The sequence below is a fragment of the Mya arenaria genome, chromosome 10 (genome assembly GCF_026914265.1).
Source record: "Mya arenaria isolate MELC-2E11 chromosome 10, ASM2691426v1".
NCBI classification, from domain to species: domain Eukaryota; kingdom Metazoa; phylum Mollusca; class Bivalvia; order Myida; family Myidae; genus Mya; species Mya arenaria.
Genome location: NC_069131.1, coordinates 16,428,674 through 16,452,857, shown reverse-complemented (window position 1 = coordinate 16,452,857; position 24,184 = coordinate 16,428,674). Strand labels below are relative to the sequence as shown.

The following is a 24,184-nucleotide window of genomic DNA, read 5'->3' as shown; positions in this document are numbered from 1 at the left end:
ATAAGGTGATTAGTTTCATCAAACATTTCGACAAACCTGTTTCCAAAATAATGTTTTAATAGCGCTCTGTCAAACGGCCGTTTTGTGAAAAGGTTTGTCAAAGTGTTTTAAGAAACTAAACTCTCAATCAAACTCTGATAAAAGATTGAGGGCAGGGCTCCGGAAGGCGGCTTGGACTGCGCTTTGTTTTATTTAAAAAAGGGTAAAAAAATAGTGAAGATATATTTGTTTAAAGTCTTCATTCAAAGCAAAATATTGCCAATTTATCACATGGTATACACACACTGTTAGTAGGTAGTTAAAGATTAACACTCTTCTGGCAGACACATGGAGTCAATACCTTAATTGCTGAATGCAATGCATCAATGGAGAGATCGTACAATATATATATATATATATATATATATATATATATATATATATATATATATATATATATATATATATATATTGTATAGTTATACATGTTGTTTTATAAGTGTTGTGTTTAGAAATGAATAGGCAACTAAGCGAACATGAAATATGATATAAGTACCTGGAAATGTTCAAACTATACAACAATATATATAACTACAAAATTAAGGCTGATGGTTCTGCATTCTGAAGTTGTGTCAAGTTTGTGTGGTTCTGGAAATCTCTGCTGATTGATAATTGTTTTAATGTTTTATAAAGTGTAAAACAAAAATAACTTGGAATTACATGAAATATTATTTTATTTGTAGCTTGAAATAATTGATGAACAATGTAAACTATATTCATTATTTACCATTTGTATTGTTGTTTTTCACACCATTCTAAACCTCAAGTATCAAATTGTTTCCTTTAAAGACCACATTAGCACCTACTTATTGACTTTGAAAACCCTTATATGGTACATATATGGTAATGTCTACAGGAATGGTACAATTAAATGATAATTGTTAGCACAGTATTTGGCTAAGCCCACTACCTTCTGAGTCCCTTCTAGTGGGTGATTTTATAGCTAACACTAAATGAGAAATGCATGAATTATCTTAACAACACTGACAACATCCATGACAAATATCTAAATATAAACAAAATTTTACAGTAAACACTTCATCAGTCATCACATCAGCTGATCAGTTCAGAGAACTCATTTTTTTTCAAAATCACTTAACTCGGTGTCTTTTAAATTGAAATAATGGAAAAAATAAACAACTTTTAATTCAATTACGTTGTTCATTTACCTTTAAAAACAGCTACATTTTCAATTCAAGGAGCGAAATCAAGCTGTCAAAATATGAAAATGCAATTTCCACGTATAATTATTTTTCACGGTGCAGATAGAACTCGCTCGTGTAAAAAGTCCGCGTACACGAAATTTATAAAAAAAACCCGCTCTTTCTTTATTCGTTTAATTTTTAGTTCTCGTGTCTGCGTTTAAAGTATATAACATCAGTAAACACATCCAATTTACCACACCTAAATAACTGTCACAGCATAATGAGCACCCATTTAGTACAATACGTAGTGGTTCGAAAGGATCTGGCGAAGATACTGAAATGGCCAACGGGAGCACTGATTGCACAGGGATGTCACGCGTGTACAGCTGTAATACACACATTCTACCAGGATCCGAACACTCAGCAATATCTGCAAGATCTGGACAGGATGCATAAAGTAGTTTTAGAGGTAGAAAAACATTTGTGTACAGTAAATGAGAAATGAGTAAAATATTGGCTACTGTACTAATAATGCACCAGTCAATTGTAACCTTGGCCAGCAGGTAAAGCAAGGGAATTGGGCCATGTTTTTACCTTCCAGGTGGCCCCGCAGTGCCAAGTGAATGGGGTGTTTTTGTTTTCGTGCCAAAAATAGATGGGAGGTCTCAGGGGTGCGGGGGCATTTGGTGATATTTTACCAGCAGTTTATCAATGCAGGGCTGGGATTTGAACTGGGAATGGCCGACTTAAAGTCAAAGTCCCAGCTATTCTCCTGACTTTGGGAGCCGTGGTTACAATTGACTAGTGCATAACTGTATACAGGATACAATAACACTATTGTGTATATACATGCATTCATTTCAGTACCTTTCTTAACTTGAGAATTTAGGTCCCACAAGTACGGTATGTGAATTTGATATGCATAATAACTTTATTTTCTTATGGTATCATTTGAAATGGTTTTGTATGCATTATATTTTATTTTAAACTAATATAATTAAACGCATAAACCATGGATTGAAAACTGTCTTAAAAAGGACTAGACACCTGATGGTCACAAAATTAGCAAATTCAATAGTGATGATAATTATACCATAACCAACTCTATTTTTAAACATACTGGGACTTGCAGGGTAGACAAACCCAAACAGTATACATCAAATCGGAAAAATATGCAAAAACTGCGTGTCTGGTGTCTAGTCCCTTTAAAAAAGGGAAACGATTGGAAGTAACAATTTACCCACAAACCGTAACAAGTTTCGGGAATTCCAGCTTGTTACATGTATTTGATCTCAAACTGAAAAAGACCTGTATTTGATTAATAATAAAAAATAGGGCAACCCAATCCCATCTGATTTTTTTCTGCACAAGATAAAAAGATATCAGATCTTCTGTTTTTGATGACCTTTCGTATTGATGACTGTTGAAAACATAAAGTATTAATTGTTTAATACAGCTAAGAGTGGTCGAAATTAACACAAGCCCTCTAGCCCTGCACTGGTAAAATGTCGTCCGGGCTTGCTCAAATTTTGAATTTTATATAGCAGGGCTTGTTAGAAATTTGATGCCAAGCAATAGTATAAGAATTGCTTGTTTATCCAAAAGTCTAGTTTCATTGATTGCCTATTGTTTCAAATAACTGGTTTTGGAAAGAAATGCTTTCCAATTCTATTTTTCTCTCGACAGCAATGGAGCTTCATGAAAGAAACAGCTTTTTTAGTTACTTTAACCATTATATATTTCACAACGATTGTGAAGTAAGCTATGATAGCTTATACTAAGTCACTCTCGTTGGCACAATGTTGCGCGAGAGTGTGGTCTCCTGGTGTGGGGGAAACCGGAGTACCCGGAGAAAACCCACTTGTCCGGCTTGGTGACCACTAACCAAACTCACATGTGACCCGGCCGGGAATCGAACCCGGGTCGCCTTGGTGAGAAGCGAGTGCGCTAACCACTGCGCTAACCAGACAACCTTTTTTTAAGTTAGTGTTGTTATGGTAAATGTCTCAAACCAAACATGACCTAATATTTCTTTTATCTTGGCCATGTCCTGGAAGAATTAATTGAGACCTTATCTTCTCTTCAGGCCCCAGATGAAGACAGTTTGAGAAAGTTGTCAGAGAGACTCACCTTGGACAGTATAGATCACAAATTGTGGATGGAACAGCCAGAAAATATCCCCACATGTGTTGCTGCTAAACCATACAAGAAGGAAGATGTTCAGCAATATTTTAAAGAGTTCAAATTATTTAGATAGTTCATAGTTGTTTATTGTGTTTATTATATTAATTTATTTAAAATGTATCTTGATTAAAAGATTCAAATGCATTTCCTACTCAGTTATTTTATTCAGTCCACGGGGATTTTTCTTGGTTCCATTTACTAACTTTTACAGGCTGTTCCCCATTGCGAAAGTGTTTATTTTTCCAAATACAGTAAACTGTTGCTGTAAATGAATGAACAAGAGCAGTCACTGTAAGTGACAATGCTCCGAAATGGTACTCAAGAGTGATTCAAAAGATATTTAGAAAGGGAAAAAAATAACAATGAAATGTTTGGAATTGAGCCAGAAGCACCTAGAGTAAGGGACATGGGTCTTGCATGTGACATGTCTGATATGTTAAACACATGTGGAAAGTTATTTTAAATCTGTCAATACTTAAGGAAGTTACACCCTGAACACGACCACCTTTACTTAATGTCTTAATATTCAGCATTCCATAGTAAACAATCTCTAAGTGTTGCCTTGACCTTAGAGGTACATGTAGGGACACGTGTCATGCGAACGACACATTGTCTTGATATGTCCAATCTTTGTGGCAAGTTATTTTAAAACCTGTCCATACAAGAGAAAGTTACAGCCCAGACATGACCACCACTTTATGCAGCATTCTATAATATGGAAACACTAGGTATGACCTTGACCTTTTAGGTAGGGGGACATGGGTCTTGCATGCATTTTCCTTGTCTTGGTATGTGAAACACATGTGCCAAGTCATTTCAAAATCTGTCCATACAAGAGAAAGTTAGTCCAGACACAAGATTTTGAGCTGGATGTACATGTAGGTGTGGTTTAATTATGCCCACCTTTGGGGGAATGAAAAGCAATGCATTTCTTGAAAAACTAGACCTTGACAAGACGAGCTCTAATACTGTACATTGTTGTAATATAGTATAGTAATAAATTGCCAAAACATATCAGGTATTTTCACCTACACACAAAAATAATCCCGATTTTGAAGACGAAGGCTGCAAAAACACCCAATAAAACACTATTACTCGGTAGTCACAGCACCCCACAATGTATTTTATCAAAGAAATAACAGGTTCCACAACATGTCATATATAAATTTTATTCAGAAAAACATGTTTCAGAGGTCAACTCAAACAACACTTGAGCATAGACAATAATGCTGGCATGTACATGTAATCAGAATTGTATCTTTATTGTTGTGTAATTCACTTTCCATCAACCAGGAAGGAAGGAGAGCAGGACATGAGCAATTGTTCAACATTTTTTTAATAAATATCATCCTTGTAGATGTAAAATAAAACAACAATGCCACTGAAATCCAGTTTATTAAACTGATTTAATTGAATAAGTAAGAATTGTTGGAGCTTACATATTTCATAAACTAGGATTTTCAAGGATTTAGATGCATTGCCTATTGGGAGAGTCCATGATCAGCTAAAGAAATATTTAATAAAATACCAAAATTTAAGAGGCATATAATAATTGTGTTGCACATTCAGAACTGTAGTGCTTATAGTCACTAACACTTTTATTTCTTTGGTAATTTTCTTTTTTTGTAAATTCATTTTTTTTGTGAATACTCCCATGGAATCAATTTTATGTTGCAACACGTCACATTGGTATTTTTTTTCCAGATATATTTTAATTACGGTACATCAAAAATGTTAGCTTATATTTCTAAAGGGGGCATAGCTCAGGCATTTCTTTAGCAATTTATCTGACATTCAAGCTTCAAAGGGGCTAGACACCAGATGGTCCAAAAATTGGCAAACACAGTATTTCCTCAAAACAAGCCTAGAATTGTCAATGTATGCTAGCAGGTCAGGTCGATAATACAGTACATCACTTTACATGCTGTCTCTTCTGTGTTTTTCCATGTAAATAGCGCATAATAATTTTCCAGCTTAAATCATATCTGTTTATGAGTACAGATTATATACTGACGCTATTTTTAAACTTACTGGGATAACATGGTAGACTACCCCAGTAAATTTGAAATTGGAAAACTTTGAAAGATGCATTTGACGTAAGCAATGTCATACATCAGTTAAGTAAGATTTTTGACAATTTTCTTTTTGTTTTGCAATTGTAGTATCTAGTGTCTAGTCCCTTTAATGTCACAGTATGCTCCCAAAGATTGTCACCAGATTTCTTACCAATAGGATAATAAATAATTATTGTGTACACAAGATTGAGCTGACTGCAGCACCACAAAAAGTAAAACCTTCAAAACAATACACCTACCAAACCTGTTTTTACACATTTGCTTGTTGTTTAATGTCTGTAACCAAACTATGATACATACATGTAACAATAGCTACTTTAAAACAGAAATTTAGATCACAAGGAATGCCATCAGGAATAAATTCAGATGTTAACAATGTAAACAATAGAAGGAAATGTACAACAACAAGAGGCCCAAAAGGGCCTATGCTCTACTGGCATGGCTTTTGTTGTCATATCAATCCAGAGCATGTATGTATGGGTAAAAGGCAACAGACATATACTTTATGTTTTGTGTTTGGGTTACCTGAAAACGTAGCACGTTCAACATCTGAGCCCAGAAAGTATTGTAAGCAGATTAGTTGCTGAACTATTTTAATATGAGCCAAGTAAAAGTCATCTGACAAAAAAAAAATGCTTTCAAAACTGTACTCTTAGTAAAAATTTCTGTAGTTTTAAAAGTTAAAAAAAGTTGGTCAAAAGGTCAAAGTCAAGGGCATCCTAGGACAACATTGACCAATTTGAACAAACATTCACAATCAATTGTGCTGAGATGGATGTACGAACACACAAAAAGATTTTCAAACCTTTTCAGATTTATGTTTACCAAACCTGTGAACCCTGGGTGTGGCCAGTAATGACACCAGGTGCATAACTTAAACATTCACAACCAATTTTGTTAAGATGAATGCGCAAACTACAGAACTTAAAGCTAAAAAATGGCCTTTGGGCTTTCAACAAGAACAAGGCAGAGTAATTCACAAAATCAACTACAGAAGCAAAAAGCAAATTGTCTCTCAAAATCCTAGACTTGCAAATTGTCTCCCTTAACTCTAGACTTGAATTTACATGTACATGTAAACTTGGCTAAAAATAGAATTCGCTCATGCAGACCTGGCTAAAAATAGAAAGCATTTCTTTAAAACTTTCATGGCCCATAATCTAGGCAACTATGGGCGGATCTGGCTGATACTGTACAAGTTTCATCGAGATACAATCAAAACTGAAGACTGAATCGTGTTCACAAGCAATTGTTTACAGACGCACGGATGCACATACTACGTACACATTACCATCGCATAAGCTCTTCTGGCCTTTGGCCAGTAGAGCTAAAAATTACCAATTTGAAATTAATTTGTTATCAAGGCAAACAAGACTGAAATCCATTCCAAACAAAATAAAAAAAACAAAGCCACATACTCACATCTGAGTCAAATTCCAAGGAATAATAAACGTAACAGAGTTCAACTGAATGCTTTCAAACCATTTTCAAACTGCTGTGGATTGCTAATGGCACAAATAATTAAAATCAACCATTATCACATAACACTCATTTCCTTACCATTGACTGATAGGGAAAACACACATAAGTATTTACAGCACAAATATATGTATCATTGAACAAGCTATACAATTTTATCGTACCGGTACTTGTGCTTAACATGGAATGATCAGGAATATAATTATTTCACAGCTCAACAGGACATTAAATATGAAAGACATACATTTTACTGTAATAATGAAAGGATAATATAGGCTAGCACTAAGTGTTTAAATAAAAAATGTGTTGGTATTATACATACATAATTATATATTGTTGTACCACTATAAACAATTTATATCTATCACAAGTATAAATAATTAAACGCCAGCACTATTATGGATGACAAAGCTCTTCTGATTTTTTTTCGTCCAATTATAACAAGGCAAAAATTGATAAGAAAAGCAACGCAATGTACTACACAAATAAGAGGTATCACTGCAAATTTATTTTCCCTTTTTTATGCGAAATAGTTATAATAAATGATTTCTCACTGCATTATGACCATTTTTTGTAACATAATATAGTTCATTTCGAAATGCTGTGACCACAAAATCTGCGACGGTGTCACCTAGCAGTCAACCTTACCAGTCACGGCTTATCTGAAAGTATATTCTTTCTCTATGCAGTTTAAAAGACGATGGCACTTTGGCAATGAGAATTATATTTTTTTTACCCAAGGCCTAAAAAATCTTATAATCTTTGTATGGCTTAGTGAAAATCTCCGTCTATTTCATGCCATTTTCTGAAAAGGAATAAAATATATACCACCAACTTGCATACTAAAATATATGCCAAGCAGTCTATAGTTAAGCGTAACCTAAATGAAACTAAAACATAGCATTGCACTGCCAATAGACTGGCTCCAAGTCATACACCCTGGGACAATATTCATAAAGCTTCTTAGTAAAAAAATTCAATTTAGTTAATTTTTTAAAGATTTATACAAAGAATATTTAAAAAACTTAAAAAAAACCCTATTTTTTTATCAAATTTATTAATATGCTTTTATTTAATTGGGCCCTTTTCTTTCTGATTTACATTTGGTGTTAAAACATTATAATTTAACTTAAATTCAACTCAGAAAATAAGCAGTCACTAAGGTGAAAATTTTCATTTAGATGCTTCATGTCAATCGGCCCCTCAATTTTTTTCTTTAAGCCCAGAATTATTTTGCAGAATGAACATATGCCACAAATACCCTGTAATGATACGTTCAGATCATAAACTACATTTTTATGTACATTCTTTAATCATGTGAAACCACATTCTCGAGGGAAAATTTTATTCAAAGTTGTTACACTCTCTTAAGCTCAAATCCTCCACATGCCTGATCATTTTTTTTTTTAGTCATTTTCAATAGCAAACAAATGACAATACGCTTAAACACATGTATGTCTTGTATACACCAGTACATTACAGCTAAACCAATAGTATGGATTATTTATTTTAACCAAGACTCCTGTATTTAATTTATAATCAAAACTTCTTTTAGCATTTTTGCCAAGTATTATAAAGGACGAGGTGCTGCATAAAAGGGACAGGGTACATTGTCTCAGACTGTTGTCTTATTATTTAATTCTATAAAGGCAGAAAGGTACACATGCTGGTCACCACGAGGGCAGAGGGCACAGGCATGCTACAAGGAAAGGACAGGGTACAGCACCTTTCAATAACTCTAGCTAAAACCCTACATATATCTGTCTTATCCATGTGGTACGGTAAACAGAATTAAGCATCTATAAATAAATACTTCAACCTGGCTATAACAGATCATGTATGAAATTATGCTGATAAAAATACAATAAAGGTAGGCCATCCATCATTAGGATGCAAAGATGTGTTAGTGCATTTTAGCAATTAACATCAAAATTGTTTCTATGCGTGTTTAATTTATATTGATTAACTATTCTATATCTTTGCATGGATAACATTTTTGAATTACATCAAAATGACGGGACTAGCATATAATATATTAAAGGGAGGTGATAAAATAATTTTACAATGAATATTAAATATTTACCAACTTTATTTATTTGTTTCTTTAATAAGATAATGTCTACATAAAAACTCTCAGTGAAAACCTTAAAAATATTCTTCACATTTTGCAACTTCGAAACTTTACCAGTAGCAATTTTTCGTACTAATTATGGATGGACTACCTTAATAATATTTACACTAGTCAACAGGTAAACCGGTATGTAAAACAAAAATACAACAAAAACAGTAAACTTAAAACGAAATAAATAATGCAAAAGTAATTTAATTACTATATACATGTACACATCTATATATGAAAAAGAAAACTTATTTTCTGTACAAAATAACTAAATGACATATATATTATTATGACTTATCAAAAATAAAGCACTTAAATGACAGTTTGCCTATTGCTCAGAACTTTTTTAAAGTTTAACAATGTTGTTAAAATTCCTCGTTGTTAACTCATAAAATATGTTTTGATCGGTTCATATGTAGTTTTTTTCAACAAGAACAGCTAAACAGTCGTCTTAAATCTAATTTAAATATCACGGATCACAATTATATTCTTAAAACTTTCAGAGAAGAAAGAATTTTCAGAGGTTAACAATGTTGTTAACTGAAACAAAGTAATGAACATTCAGCCCATTGTCCCCTTCTTATTCTCTTCCAATGTACTGGACAGAAGTACATCATAAAGCTGTTACCATAAGCCTCATTTTCACTAGTATTAAAAAAAATAAGACTTAAAGCTGCACTCTCAAAGTTTGACTAACATTTCTTTTTGTCTTGGTCAGCCATGTTTTAGGTTTAATGTGGAAAACTCATTTTTCTTAAAGAGTTAGTAACGCTTTCAGCTATAAAACATTAAATTTCAAACACAATATTTGAAAAACTGTGATCTGATCTTTTGTCAACAATCTAATATCATTGGTTACCAGACATCTATAACGTATGCAAAAATTAGCTCATTACAAGACAAAAAATATAAAAAGTTGTCAAGCCGGTCAATCTGTGAGAGTGCAGCTTTAAACTTTAAATCAAACAATGCAGCACTCTGTATAACTCACGTGTTCATTTTTCAGAGAATCATTCCTATAATTTGTATCACTCAAATATATGTCCAAGTGCAGTTCTTATAATTTAACCTTTGATTAAAATGAGCAATTTTATACTCTGTCCAAAACACTGGTAAGATTTTGCAACCATAGACTCAACTTCCTTATGGACTCACAAACTGTACACATTAAGTATTGTATAATTTACATAGAGGACTCATTTTATTCATTCCTCTGATTTCTCTCTTTCAGATTAAACCACACAGTTTATATGTAAAGAATTTGCAAACAGCCCATTCCAGGTCTAGCATCCTACACCACAGTTTGCATCACCTCAAGTATCGATAAATCATTTTTCCTGAACATACACAACGCATCACAGTCTAGTCTGGTACACCGAAAATGATTTCCTGAACTCTGTACTTTTAGTCTGGTTCACGGTTGCAGGAAGACAATGCCGTTTACACAGTGACAGGAAAATGTATTCCTGGACGCCGTCCTTCTGCTCTGGTACACGGTTGCTTGGAAATGATGCCCTTAAAATAGTGACAGGAAAATGTATTCCTGAACTCCATCCTTCTTTTCTGGTACACAGTTGCTTGAAAATAACTTCATTAGCATAGTGAAAGGAAAATACTTTCCTAAATTCTGTGCTTTTAGTTTGTTCCCCTGTTGCATGGAAATAATGTTGTTCACATCTATAGTGACAAAAAAAAGCATTCCTGAACTCAGTGCTTCTAAACACTTGGCTTCTAATCTGGCAGCTAGCCACAGGGAAATAAGGCTGATCACTTGTCAGCAAACACCAGACTACACCACATTCAATCTTTCCAGTCATATTGACTCAGTTTTCATCTCTTTTTCAAGTTTTTGACCATGTGTAGCGTCTTCTGCATCATGGGCTTCTTCTGGGCTGTAATGAAATAAACTACGATATACGCCTGCAATTAGTGTTATAACCCACCCAGCTCATATAACAAAATAGAATATATTGTGTACAGTCATCTTTAATAATCCGGCCCATATTCACTCAAGTAGCAATCTTAATTTTGATAAATTATAAAATTGTTCTGCGATATACATATCTTCAATTCATGTTATATTCTAGCTCATTCAACAGTTAAGTTATAACGAAATAAGTATGTATGTTATGTGCAGTCATCATAAAGATTTTTAATTCCAGTTGAACAATTATTATGATACTTTGTGATTCTATCCATAAAAGGTGATGCAGAACCTATCCAGTATTGTTCAATTGTTCCAAACTTTTTTATAGTACCCACCGTAACTATTTCAGATAGTGTGCCACCATATTAAAGTCTGACATCAAGTTAAAGCAATCGTGTTAACCTCAAAGTTACCTACCTCTCTCTGCCATCTGCTGTTTGGCCCGGCCGATGGAGATCATATCAACACCCGGGAAGTGGTGTTTCTTTCCCCGCGACATATTGTTAGAGGTACCAAACCTGGCCTGCTGTCGGCGCACTTCACGTGGAGGCTTCACGACATTGTCCACAAATGCCATTTTTGTGGTCTTCACTGTTAAAAGATGTAAAATATTATATCAGCACATGAAATACACATATTCACCAATCGCTTAGCAGGAGGTGCATTACTCTTTCATGTCTGCTCCATAAAAACTTGGTTCTACATTCAACTCCATAACTTTCATTAATTCATGCATTTCAATACATGGGAATATCTTTCATAATAAAAACATATTTTTAATCGGTAAAATAACTTAATGTAACGGACATTGTGTGTCAGTGTGGTATCACATCATTCGAACAGGGATGTCACACTTACTTGTGCTTTTTTAAAAACTTTTTTCTCAAAGTTCCCTTTTTCTCAAAGTTCCAAATCAAAGTAATACTGATCAGCTGCGTACCTGGGGTGGCCCTTGCCATGGATTTAGTGATGTTGGCCCGGATAGACTGAAGCTTGATTTCCCGCTCATCCATCTTGCGCTGTAACACACACAGTACAATGAACACAATTTCACTGTGTAGGAAACCAGTCAGTCCCACTTATGCCAGTGAATAAGGGAATAACTGGACAATTATTTAAACCAGGGCTACAGGCGTGGAAATATGTTTACCAAGTTTTATTTGGATGTTTTAAACAGTTTATAAGTTATGGCCAATGTTGGGAGTTTTGGCAAAATGATGATGCCGACAACACAAAGGCAATAATAACTTCAACTCTTTTTTTTTAGTCTTAAAATTCATAATGATCTGGTTATGTTAACGAGAATGCTTTAATGAATTCCGTACTAAATACATAAAGTAATGCTATTAAGTAATTAAAGGGACTAGACACCAGATGATACACTTGCAAGCAAAAAGAAAATTGTCAAAAGCTTGCATAAAAAAATTATTGTAGTGTACAATGCATTGAATTTTACTTACTGATGTATCACATCTCTAACAACATAATGCATCACGGCTTGTTTGAAGGAAAAACTGTATTTGCCGATCTTACCACCATTTGGTTTTTATTCACTTTTAGTATGATATCAGAGTTTCGATTAAGATCTTATTGAGAGTTCATACCAGATATAGCTCCCTCCAAGTCTCCATCTCATCAGGCTCTACGCTCTTGAACTCACGCTCACAGTGACGCTTCCAGAGGTAGTCCGAGTCCTCCAGGAAATGCTACAATATACACAACAACAATAAAACAGTCCTGATCAATACCCTCCCTGTTACCATTATTCAATATCCAATTCAAAATTGGACAATCTTTTGCAAGTAATTTAAAAAACAGTTATAATAACAATGACAATTCTTTTGACATAAAGATTGATTCAATAACTTTTGTAAGTGTTGGGGACCGTGCTGTGCAAGTACATATTAAGGTTCGAAAATGCGCTTGACCAAAAGCATTGCAAATGTTGCTACTGACGATATAATGAAGTACATAGCGTCATTTAAAAAATAAAATATAAACGCAGCATCAATCTCAATTTTTCTCTGTTGGTAAAGGGACACAACCCATAACATATTTTTGCAGAAACTTACTCAGGGTTCCCAATAATTAAAAAAAATAAAATTCCCTGACTTTTCCCTGTCAGACCAAATCTCAATTTTCCCTGTCCAAACTGGCAGTAGCCTTCTAGCACTGGAACTAGCCTCACCAGGCAACCTTAGCCTTGTTTCTGCAGTTTACCATTTGTTTCCCTCGTTCCAGGTTCCAAATTTCCCTACCTTTTGCCTACTTCCCAAATTTCCCTGACCAATTTAATAATTCCCTGACTTTTCCCTGACCTTGAAAATAATTATTTTCCCTGACTATTACACATCAGTATTTAAACATTGTCATGAACCAGATTCAAGAGTACAACATTACTACAATAGTTTTTCCAGAATGTCAAAAATGTGCTCACAATTTTTGTATTACAACACAGCCTCCGTTGTTGTCCCACAATGCCACAACTTTTTTACACTCTACCAGATGAACAAAGAACTGATTTAGAGAAAGCCTATGAATGAGTGCCTCTTGATCGCTTACAGGATTATAGTCTTCGAGGTCGTAGAGTTGTTTCGGTGAACACTTCTCCATCACGGGGGCTAGGATGGACAATGGGATGCCGCCAACATAGTCGATACCTGCAAGTGGAAAATAACTTTAGAAACATAAAACATTTTCATGTGTATTACGAAAAAAACTCATCTTTCCACCATAAACAATAAATTGTTTTAATAAACATTAACTGTCATTATTTTTTGACAGCATAAAGCTCTCTTACTATAGCAATTTATGACATTTGCAAGAAACAGTGTTATTTGCAAGTCAATGATCTTGATATCAAGTACCAGTGTATTTGAAATTAACAAACTAAATTTTAAAAAATCCCTACCTACCTAATATTTTGGGGCTGTTGACTTTAGACAAAACATTTTTAAGGCCTTACCAACAAAATATCTGAAATATAACAATTAGCTTCTTGCCATTAGTCATGTTTCTACAGATTTGAGCTTGTTGGGAGTTAAGACCAAGATCTTTAAAAGGACTAGACACAAAGATGGTCCCAAAATTGGCAAATACAATATTTCCTCAAAACAAGCATAGAATTACCAAAACGAGCTAGTGTGAGGTCGATAATACATCATTTTACATGTCCCAGTCGAGTTTACCTGTTTAAAAATAGCATAAAATGGTTTCCCAGTTTAAAGTGTGTATTATAATTTAGTATGTGAAAGTCACATGATAAGGCCTAAACCAAAAAAATATGTCCGCTTCGGGTAACCCGACCCTACCTATAAAAATGCACCGACCCTAACTATTTTTTTCCGTTTCTGAGCAAAAAGAGAGTTATGAAGGGCGGATAAATGCAGATTTTAATCAAGATTATTGTTTATATGATAAAACAAAGTCAGGCAATGACAGTAATGTAGGAAAGACTGCCATGTGCAAGAAAACACTCTGAAATTTTGGGAAGGTTACCCTAAACAAACAATTTTTTTTTTGGCCTAAGTACAGATACATATATCAATGCTATTGCTAGGATTTATGTGGTAGACAGACCAAGTATATTTCGTACTGGGAAAAATATGCAAAAAATGCGAAAGATACATGTGTCATTAGTGGTGATATACATCAGTCAGTAAGATTCTTGACAACTTTTCTTTTTTTTCTTGCAATCATATCATCTGGTGTCTAGTCCCTCTAATGAAACAGGCCCTAGGTATATGGAATACTTAGAAGTAAGATATAGGTTACTTACAGTCGATGTTATCTTGTAGCACCTTCATACACAGGTCAAACAGGGAATACACAGCTGAAAGAGAACAGGTATAAATAACATACTTAAAATTATACTAAAATCATAATTGTACATTGTGAATATTGTACATTCAGTATAATTTTTTTCTTTGAAGTCAGTCTTATTAAGCATGTGCTATTATCATTGGCTAATATTAAACAAATGCAAATAACAATAGCAAATACAATCGATTGTTGCCAATTCCAAGGCCAACCAATCAGTTTTCCATTGTTATTGATCATCACACTGAATCACTTATCAAAATGATACTAAAATCATTATTGTACATTTTATACATTATACAAATTGTATATATACATTCAGTTTATAATATTTCTTTGAAGTCAGTTTTATAATACATGTACTATAATTATGTGAGATAGATAATGACATGACTGTGGTAACCTTGTATTATTTTTGTTATATTTATATTTTTTGTGGCTTTACTCAAGTATATCAGCGTCTTCGTGTTCTCTGTAACCACACATCTTCATAATTGTGGTTATTTTCCTTTTCTTTAAACTGTCTAGACCGATTGCATTCTCTTAACCAGGAACTGACAGTTTTTAATTGTCCACCACTGCTATATTGAGCAAGGTATATATATACTGCCATAAGGTCTATCTTACTAGTTTATTATGTCAGACATATCGTGACAGTATCTTGTCAGATAAAAATCAAATTCATTTATTGATCAAAGTGTTTAAAGATAAAGTATAAAAAAACATTACATGTGTGTGTGTATTTATTATAATACTTATTAGTCTTGCATGAATACACAAACATCCTTGTGTACCAAGCACATAACTGTGTGTGTTGTTTATGTCACTAGGATACTATATTAAGTATTAAATATTATTATATAATATCTATCTTACCTGGAACAGTGTTATGTTTCTTGCCTGAATACACCTGAGTTCTGGTATTCCTCTGTAACAGAAATTGGGAACCGTCTCCTTCTGAGTCTGAAACATTCAAACAGTAACGATTATAGCAAAGTGGGAACCGTCTCCTGAGTCTGAAACATTCAAACAGTAACGATTATAGCAAAGTGGGAACCGTCTCCTGAGTCTGAAACATTCAAACAGTAACGATCATAGCATAGTGGGAACCGTCTCATGAGTCTGAAACATTTAAACAGTAAAGATTCTAGCAAAGTGAGAACCGTCTCCTGAGTCTGAAACATTCAAACAGTAAAGATTCTAGCAAAGTGGGAACCGTCTCCTGAGTCTAAAACATTCAAACAGTAACGATTATAGCAAATTGGGAACCGTCCCCTTTTAAGTCTGAAATGATAATAGCCAACTGGGAAAAAAATTCCCCCTCAAAGTCAGAACCATTCAAACAGTGATGATTATAACAGTGAAATTAACAATCTTATTCATTCCAAGTATGAGAGAAAATCAAACTCTCACGAAAATATAGCGGTCCACCATTACTATAAAATATATTTGATTGTTTTTCTACAAATCTATCTCTAGGAAGCAATAATGAAAAGTTATCAAAACCATTTACTTGAAGATAGAGAAGTGTGCTTCAACAGCACTTACCATTGCTGGAAGATAGAGAAGTCTACTTTAGCAGCACTTACCATGGTGTCTATCCTGGACATCTGAGTATCTGTACGGTCGGTAGTGAGCCTGGGTGGACGGCAGTAGGCTGGCTAGGTCACCACTAACCTGAGGATAGATACACTTTTAATGAACCTGGTCCTGGTTATATTTAACATAATCACAAAGGCATGTGACAAGACAGAGAAGTGCCTGGAGTTTTTACAAAGTTCATATTCCAGAGTGAGACAGTCATGACTCACACAACAGCCTATATATAGAATAAGATGGCTGATTAGATATGTCAAACCAATATGTTTCTTTCACCGATATAACTTTACTTATTGATACAAAATTCATATGTATGATTTTCAACAGTATCAAGCTGAAGACATCATCTGACTTAATTTCAGCACAATCCCATCCCTAAAATATGAATCTACCATTTCAAAATCCTGTGAACCAATTACATATGTATATAAAATTGGTTAATATTTTGGTTTGGTCAATGCTAGCCAAAATGTTTGATAGGTCAATATTCATCCAATTTTTACTACTTACCATTTATATCTTTAATATTTGCAAACAAACCTTAATATGACCAGTGGACAACTTATCCAAAGTTAATAAAAATGGCTTCAGACCCTCATTATACCCACCTTTTTCTTGGCAGCTGGCTCCTCCTCCTGTCCCTCTGCCTTCCTCTTTGTCCCCTCCACTTTTCCTCCATGTCCAAATGTCTTTGAATCACTTATCTTTTTCACCTTGAACTTTGCCCTCAACTCTTCATATTTTACAACCTTTTCTGTTTCAACCTTTTCTGTTTTAACCTTTCCTGCTTTAACCTTATCACCTTTATCTCTTTTGTTTTCACCAGACTTATCCCTTCTGTGTTTATCTTTTTCATGCTTAATTTTAATCTCTTTACTCTTTCTTGGAGCAACGTTCTCTAACACTGTTGCATCACTGTTGTCAAAACAAAGCATGTCCTCAAATTCCATGGGTTCTACCTTTTGTCTCTTGCTTGATTTACCTGGAGACTTATCTCTGTGTTTATTTTTCTTATGTGCTTTAAGCTTTTCCTTTTCTAATTCAAGTTTCTTCAAATCAGAGTCCCTTTTCGCAGAGTGCTCTTTTCTTTTATGCATAGATGAAGAACGTTTATATTTATCACAGTTTTCATCACTATCAGAACTTTCAATAAAGTCTTTCTCAGTTCTGTATTTATCCTTACTATCAACACTTTTCTCAACTTTAACATCAGCCACTTTTTGACTAGATTTTGAGCGACCACTACTTTCATATTTCTTATCTCTATGACTACTTTCAGATCCCTGAGTTGAAGACTTGTCAATTTTGCTCTCCCTATGATTATTATCTTTGTGGTCTTTGGACGTTCTTTCACTTCCTGACTTATGGCTTGTTTCATTCCCTAATCTACTGATGTCTCTACTGCTTGTTTTCTGCCTATGCTCACTGTGTTGTCCATCTGAGTGTTCTTTACTACCTTTATGATGTTTAGCTTCACTATCAGTCTTTGTTTTATCACTTCTCGAAACATGTTTGTGCTCACTATCAGCACTTTCTTTGACAGAACTATAACCATTAGAATCAAGTTTACTTTTGCTGCTAGAAGAACTTTTAATCTCCTTACTTGATCTACTTTCCTTAGTTGAGCTATGTCTGATGTCACTGCCTGATCTATGTTTATCATTACTACTTCGACTTTTACCATCACTACTTGAATTGTGTTTGCTTTCAACATGTAAACTTGCTTTATTTTCACTTTCTGAACTATGTTTACCTTCTCTACTTTTCTTATGATCATAATCTGATTTGTGTTTACTATCACTTCTACCATGTTGCTCCTTTTCACTACTACTTCTATTGCTTCTTTCATCAGTTATCTCTTTCTTAACCTTTGTTCTTTCCCTTTCCTTATGCTTGTCAAGTTCATGTTTGGTATGCTTTTGAGACCTGTGCCTGTCATCAACTTGTTCATCTTTAACATCAGATTCAGAATCACTTTCAGACAGTATATGATACTTTCTTTTCTTGGAGGATTCTTCCTTGACTTTTTCCTTACTAGAATGTTTATCTGAATGCCCTTCACTTCTATGTTTACTAATGGATTCTTCCCTAACTCTTTCCTTACTAGAATGTTTATCTGAATGCCCTTCGCTTCTGTGTTTACTAATGGATTCTTCCCTAACTCTTTCCTTACTAGAATGTTTATCTGAATGCCCTTCACTTCTATGTTTACTAATGGATTCTTCCCTAACTCTTTCCTTACTAGAATATTTATCTGAATGCGCTTCGCTTCTATGTTTACCAATATCTTTACTATGCTTTTCATATCTTTCCTTTTCCAATCTTCTTCTTTCTTTGTCTTTTTGTCTATTTTTATAATCAGCACCTTCATCTGCAAGGTTTTGACTGTCTACCAATCCTCTATGTTTATCATTCGACCTAGGTACAATACCTGCTCCACTCCGATGTTTGTTTGCATGCAATTCTTCATCACTTGATTGCTCATGTTTATTTTCATTCAATTTAGACATACTAACTGCTTTACTTCCATACCTATCCTTGTGAGTTTCTTCATCACTTAACTGCTCCACATCAGAACTTTGCTCATCTGAACTTTCTGATAAAGACTTCTTCTTAGAAGTCTTTAAGGAACCAACACTTTCTTGGCTGGAAGACCGACCTGATTCATTTAATTCCGACCGTGAACCAGTCTCACTACTGCTTGACCTTGCCCTTTTCCGATGTTCAGACTTGTACGCTTCATGTTTATGTCTCTTATGCTCTTTATCTTCCACTTTGTGTTTAGATATAGTATGAGAGTTTTGTTTCCTTCTGGCATCATCACTTGATTTAGTCAACTTTTCTAGCCAATTAAGGTTGTCCCTACTTGACTTATCTTCTTTGCTTCTATGAGAGTGTTGTTCATGTTTTTTATGACTTGGATCTGATTTACTTTCTTTACTACTTGTTTTCTCCAATGATCTGTCATGTCTTTCTTTCTCTTTTTTATGCTGATCATGTTTGATGAAAGGATCTTTTCTAAGCTCATTTTCATGCTTGTCTCTTTTACTATCATGATTTGAACTCCTGCTGTTACTTGCTGAAGAGTCTCTTTCACTATGGTGTTTACTACTATGTTTAGCAACATGCGTATGTCTTTCTTCCTTGTTGTAAGATTCATGCTTTGAATAATCAGTGTCTTCTTCTGAACTACTACTGTCACTCAGCTTGGGCACTTTCTCATGTCTTAGTATCTCCTTTGACTCCTTATGGGAACTTTTGTCAATTGAGGACCTGTGATGTTTATTGAGAGATTCTGATGCACTGTGATTTTCAACTTCATGCCTGTCTTTGGAAGACTTATACTTATCTACTTTCAATGAATGAGATCTATCATCATCTGCTTGTGATCTTTCTTTACGAGTTTCACTAGAACCCGACTTTGATTCAAAATTGTATTTGTCTCTATGCCCTGAATTTGCCTTAGAAGAATCAGAAACTGAATGTTTTCTACCTTCTTTTCTCTGTTTTTCTTCTGAAGTTCTATGATGCCTGCCTTCCTTTGAGGAGCTATATTCTCTTGATGAATGCTTACTATGTCTATCACTGGAATGTTTGCTTTCATGCGATATATGAGATTCATTATCACTATAATCTCTCTTACTTTGACTGGATTTATGTTTACCATGAGTATCATGTTTTTCAACTATGTCCTTTCTGTGAGCAATTCTTTGACCATTTTGGTCACTGTCTTCATCATCAGAACTCTGTTCTGCTGAATGACGGCTCTTACGTTGCCTATCACATGTAACATCACGACTAGATAAGTGTTTCGGATGCCTGTCTTCAGCTGATTTATCATTACTTGCATCACAGTCAGAGTTAACATTTGAAAGGCTATGCCTGTGTTTGCGGTGTGACTTATGTTTGTTCTTGTGGAAACCATTGTGAGTTTCACTATCAGAGTCACTCTGAGCATGATTGAGCTTGTGGTGTTGGGAATGCTTTCTGTGTTTCTCAAGTCTTTTTCTTTCATGACTGATTTGTCGCTCAGCTTCACTATCTTGACCTGAATTTTCACTTACATTGTGATTGTGCGCAGAATTTTCATTGGCTACTTCATGTTTATCACTTTCATATCCTGAATTCTCATTGGGTGAATGTCTAGCCTCATTTTCATTATCTGAGTGTTCATTGGCTGACACTTCAGCCTCGCTCTGGTATCCTTCATTTTCATAGCTCTCTTCTTCCTCTTGCATTCTGGCCTTCTCGGCAGACACCATTTCTTTCCATTTATCAACAATTTCTCTTGCTTTGTGAGAAACCGGGCCATCCTTTTTCTTCAATGTATTCACAATTTTGCCAATACCTGTTTTCTGTAGAAGAAAGTAACATTTTATTGTTAAAAACTTTTAAGTGCAAATAAAAGGCAACAGGAATTAATCATCATCTGCCATGCTAAATTTGTTTTCATTTGATAACAACCAAAATACAAAAAAAAGCAAAAAAGTAAGTTGTAGATTTAAATGCAAAGTTTTAAAATAATAAACATGATCATTTCCAGATAATTTTCCATTACAAATATTACATGTCTATCGTATGAACATTATATTTTAGTTGGAAATACATTGCAGCCTACCTGTAGAATTTCAATGGTGACCTTTAACTGTGAAAGCTTCTTCAGAACATACTGCAGCTGAAAAACATAAAAACAAATATAACAAGAGCTGTCACAGTAAGAGAAGAATGCACCTGAAATGCTGTCCAGTTAAATGGATTGACATACTGCAGCTGAAAAACATAAAAAAACAAATATAACAAGAGCTGTCACAGTAAGAGACTAATGCACCAGAAATGCCGTTCTGTTCAATGGATTGACATACTGCAACTGAAAAATATCAAAACAAATATAAAAAGAAAATTTAAACAGTACAAATGGTAACAGTTACTGTTCTTCATACTCAGTCAGGATTTGTGTTGCTTATACAAGGGCTGCATAATCTACACCTCATCATACAAAATGAGTCATGCAACAACAACCCCTGCTCAATGATTATATTAAGTCAGAGTGAATAATACCCGGTACTTGTTAACAATGCAAATTACGTCTAACTCCCAGAAATACTGGGAAGCTGCAATTAAAGTTCAATTTGTATGTGCATGTGTATACATACAGTATGAACATCCATTAAAAATGACGCTTGTCATAAGGCTCTATACATGATGGATATTTCAACTTTGGATATCAGTTTTTCCATGACAAAAACAATCGGTCATCAGACAATTCTGCCGTCTGTTTTTTGAAGATGCAATGGACAGTTTGAAAATATATTGCAATGTCGGACATGTTTTATGGCCGAGCATAGCCAATTCAAGGTAACACTTATAAATGACAAATTCATCATACATCTATTTTGGTTTATCAGTGCATCAAAACTCGGAGGCTTCGTTTAATTGTACACCATGCCTGAAGATGTTGTTGAAATTTTTTAGAATGGTAAATACTTTGCCTAGATCCCAACTAGTTCAAATAACACAGCACTTTTTCTGCCCATTTTAGGAAAATGACCCTAGACATTTTGGACAAATTGGCATCGAAAATATGCAGAAATTTGGAAATTTTACAGTTCAAAGAATAAGCTTTTTAGTCTCTTGCGAATGAAGAAATGATCGAATACAAGTTTCTTTTCGCTTTTAAAAGACCCAAACACCTGAAATATCAATCCTTGAGCTGTAAATATCTATTGCAATAAATTTTGAAAGAGAATATTTCACACTGATCTCTGAATATGATGAAAATCAATGATTTCTGAATTCAATAATCCCCAAAACTTTACATCACATAATTTATTAGGATGTTAAATGAACAAGTACCGGTAAAAATAATTTCATAATTTTTTATTTTTTTTATTTTGATTGGGATTTTTTTCTGAAGATTGGAACAAATATCATATATTTTGCTATGGGAATGGGTCCAATAGTCGGGACCCGTGGGTACTATAGAAAAATCCCTGGTTTGCCATGCAGCAGCTATTTTGGGATTGTCCTTATCCCTGTAAGAGTTCGGTCTAATTAAAATCAAAACAAAAATCTAAACATACACATATTTGGAATAACTGCACTACAATCCCCACCAGGTGCATATATAGTTCAAGTAAACCGGGGCTGAAAATGATGCCTTGTGTTTGGCTTGAACCCACAACTGCTGGAAAATTAGCACGGAGCTCTAACTAACCGAGCTAAACGTGCGGCTGATTCTTACCAAATCACTCACTACATAACATAAAGGATTGATTCCCAATGTTATGTTTTCTTTATTGAACAACACATATCAATATTATACTTTCTATTTTTTCAAGCATTTATAGTTCATTTTAAGTTAACATGGGAGTTCCAACAATTTTTCCCAATTCAGAAAGGCCTCAACTCATTTTGCCAAAAGGAAAAAACTAGCAGTCAAACTTTCACTTTCAAAACAGAATTCATATACAACCGGTGGTTGTGACATTGTGGATCTCATCGAGATGTCAGTCTTACTTTTTTATTTATTAATTATTGTATTTCGAGTTTAAATGTTGATCTATAAATATACTATGTCTTTTATGATAACTTGCTGTCACAAAAAGTGTGACCTAAACAGGTAACTGGGCCATATTTTTTACTGAATTTCGAATTATTTTCGCTCTCATCGGAAAAATTCTTCAATGACCAAAGGGAGTTATGGTATATGAGCTGAATGGTTAATTTAATACATAAATCACCTTTGTATCATCTAAATCTGCCAGCAAATAATCTTTGCATTTCAGAACCTTTGCTTCGACATCCGCCATGATGACGTTTGCCAAGGGCAGTAACTTTGAAAACATTTTTGCGGGTCGTGCTAAACTGCTGACCAATTAGCTGACCATATAGGAATATAAGAGATTTGCTGACGAATTGCTGACCATATAAACAAAGAAGGATTTTTATTTTTTAAGTTTTTCTGTTTGTTATGTTTGTTTTCAGTGTTTTAAATGTTTTAATGTTATATGAAATAATTAATTGAATTGACGAATATTTTATTTTGTTATTCCAAGAGCGTTTCGTTGCAGATAGATGTCTTTTTATCAGTAAAAGATATTGGTCAGTAACTTATCAATATCGAGTTTTCCTATACGATACATTGGTCAGCTAAGAAATTGGTCAGTAACTTTTCAATATCGAGTTTTCCTATACGTTACATTGGTCAGCTAAGAAATTGGTCAGTAACTTTTCAATATCGAGTTTTCCTATACGTTACATTGGTCAGCTAAGAAATTGGTCAGTAACTTTTCAATATCGAGTTTTCCTATACGTTACATTGGTCAGCTAAGAAATTGGTCAGTAACTTTTCAATATCGAGTTTCCCTATACGTTACATTGGTCAGCTAAGAAATTGGTCAGTAACTTTCCAATATCGAGTTTTCCTATACGTTACATTGGTCAGCTAAGAATTTAGTCAGTAACTTTTCAATATCGAGTTTCCCTATACGTTACATTGGTCAGCTAAGAATTTAGTCAGTAACTTTCCAATATCGGGTTTCCTTATACGTTACATTGGTCAGCTAAGAATTTAGTCAGTAACTTTCCAATATCGGGTTTCCTTATACGTTACATTGGTCAGCACTATGCAGTGAACCGTGAAGTTGACTGACCATGTAGTCATTTTGGTCAGCTAAGAAATTGGTCAGTATCTTATGAATGACGCATTACTTTGTCATCAATATGCACTGAACCATGAAATAGAGTGACAATACAATAATTGACCCCGAGGCTCTTGGGGTAAATTGTGACAACTCGA

At 34.3% G+C, this 24,184-nt stretch overlaps 2 protein-coding genes across 3 annotated transcripts; one reads left to right on the top strand and one right to left on the bottom strand.

Moving 5' to 3' along the window:
• Positions 1-1,291: 1,291 nt before the first annotated feature.
• Positions 1,292-3,512, top strand: LOC128206851 (putative peptidyl-tRNA hydrolase PTRHD1). The gene is made up of 2 exons (XM_052909549.1): positions 1,292-1,653; positions 3,271-3,512. The coding sequence occupies exons 1-2, from the start codon at positions 1,465-1,467 to the stop codon at positions 3,439-3,441; spliced, it is 360 nt and encodes a 119-aa protein (XP_052765509.1). The 5' UTR covers positions 1,292-1,464; the 3' UTR covers positions 3,442-3,512.
• Positions 3,513-4,523: 1,011 nt separating this feature from the next.
• On the bottom strand, positions 4,524-23,201 carry LOC128206850 (filaggrin-like). Of its 2 annotated transcripts, XM_052909547.1 has the most exons (11): positions 23,127-23,201; positions 21,005-21,061; positions 16,995-20,741; positions 16,377-16,464; positions 15,664-15,750; positions 14,747-14,800; positions 13,531-13,628; positions 12,573-12,674; positions 11,909-11,987; positions 11,386-11,559; positions 4,524-10,933 (listed from the first exon to the last, which is right to left on the bottom strand). In XM_052909547.1, exons 1-11 carry the CDS (start codon positions 23,193-23,195, stop codon positions 10,872-10,874), a joined length of 4,617 nt encoding a protein of 1,538 aa, XP_052765507.1. In that variant the 5' UTR covers positions 23,196-23,201; the 3' UTR covers positions 4,524-10,871. The 2 variants fall into 2 exon arrangements, with proteins under 2 accessions (XP_052765507.1, XP_052765508.1); XM_052909548.1 differs by lacking the exons at positions 4,524-10,933; positions 11,386-11,559; positions 11,909-11,987; positions 12,573-12,674 and adding an exon at positions 13,884-13,944 and having other exon boundaries at positions 23,127-23,195.
• Positions 23,202-24,184: the final 983 nt, after the last annotated feature.

What these genes read in the sequence shown, in the direction of transcription:
- LOC128206851 (XM_052909549.1), top strand. Translation starts at nt 1,465, where the DNA reads ATGAGCACCCATTTAGTACAATACGTAGTGGTTCGAAAGGATCTGGCG. An exon ending in TGCATAAAGTAGTTTTAGAG is followed by an intron (nt 1,654 to 3,270) that starts GTAGAAAAACAT and finishes TCTTCTCTTCAG; the next exon opens with GCCCCAGATGAAGACAGTTT.
- LOC128206850 (XM_052909547.1), bottom strand. Translation starts at nt 23,195, where the DNA reads ATGGCGGATGTCGAAGCAAAGGTTCTGAAATGCAAAGATTATTTGCTG. An exon ending in CAGATTTAGATGATACAAAG is followed by an intron (nt 21,062 to 23,126) that starts GTGATTTATGTA and finishes TATGTTTTTCAG; the next exon opens with CTGCAGTATGTTCTGAAGAA. An exon ending in CTTGGAGGGAGCTATATCTG is followed by an intron (nt 11,988 to 12,572) that starts GTATGAACTCTC and finishes TGTGTGTTACAG; the next exon opens with CGCAAGATGGATGAGCGGGA.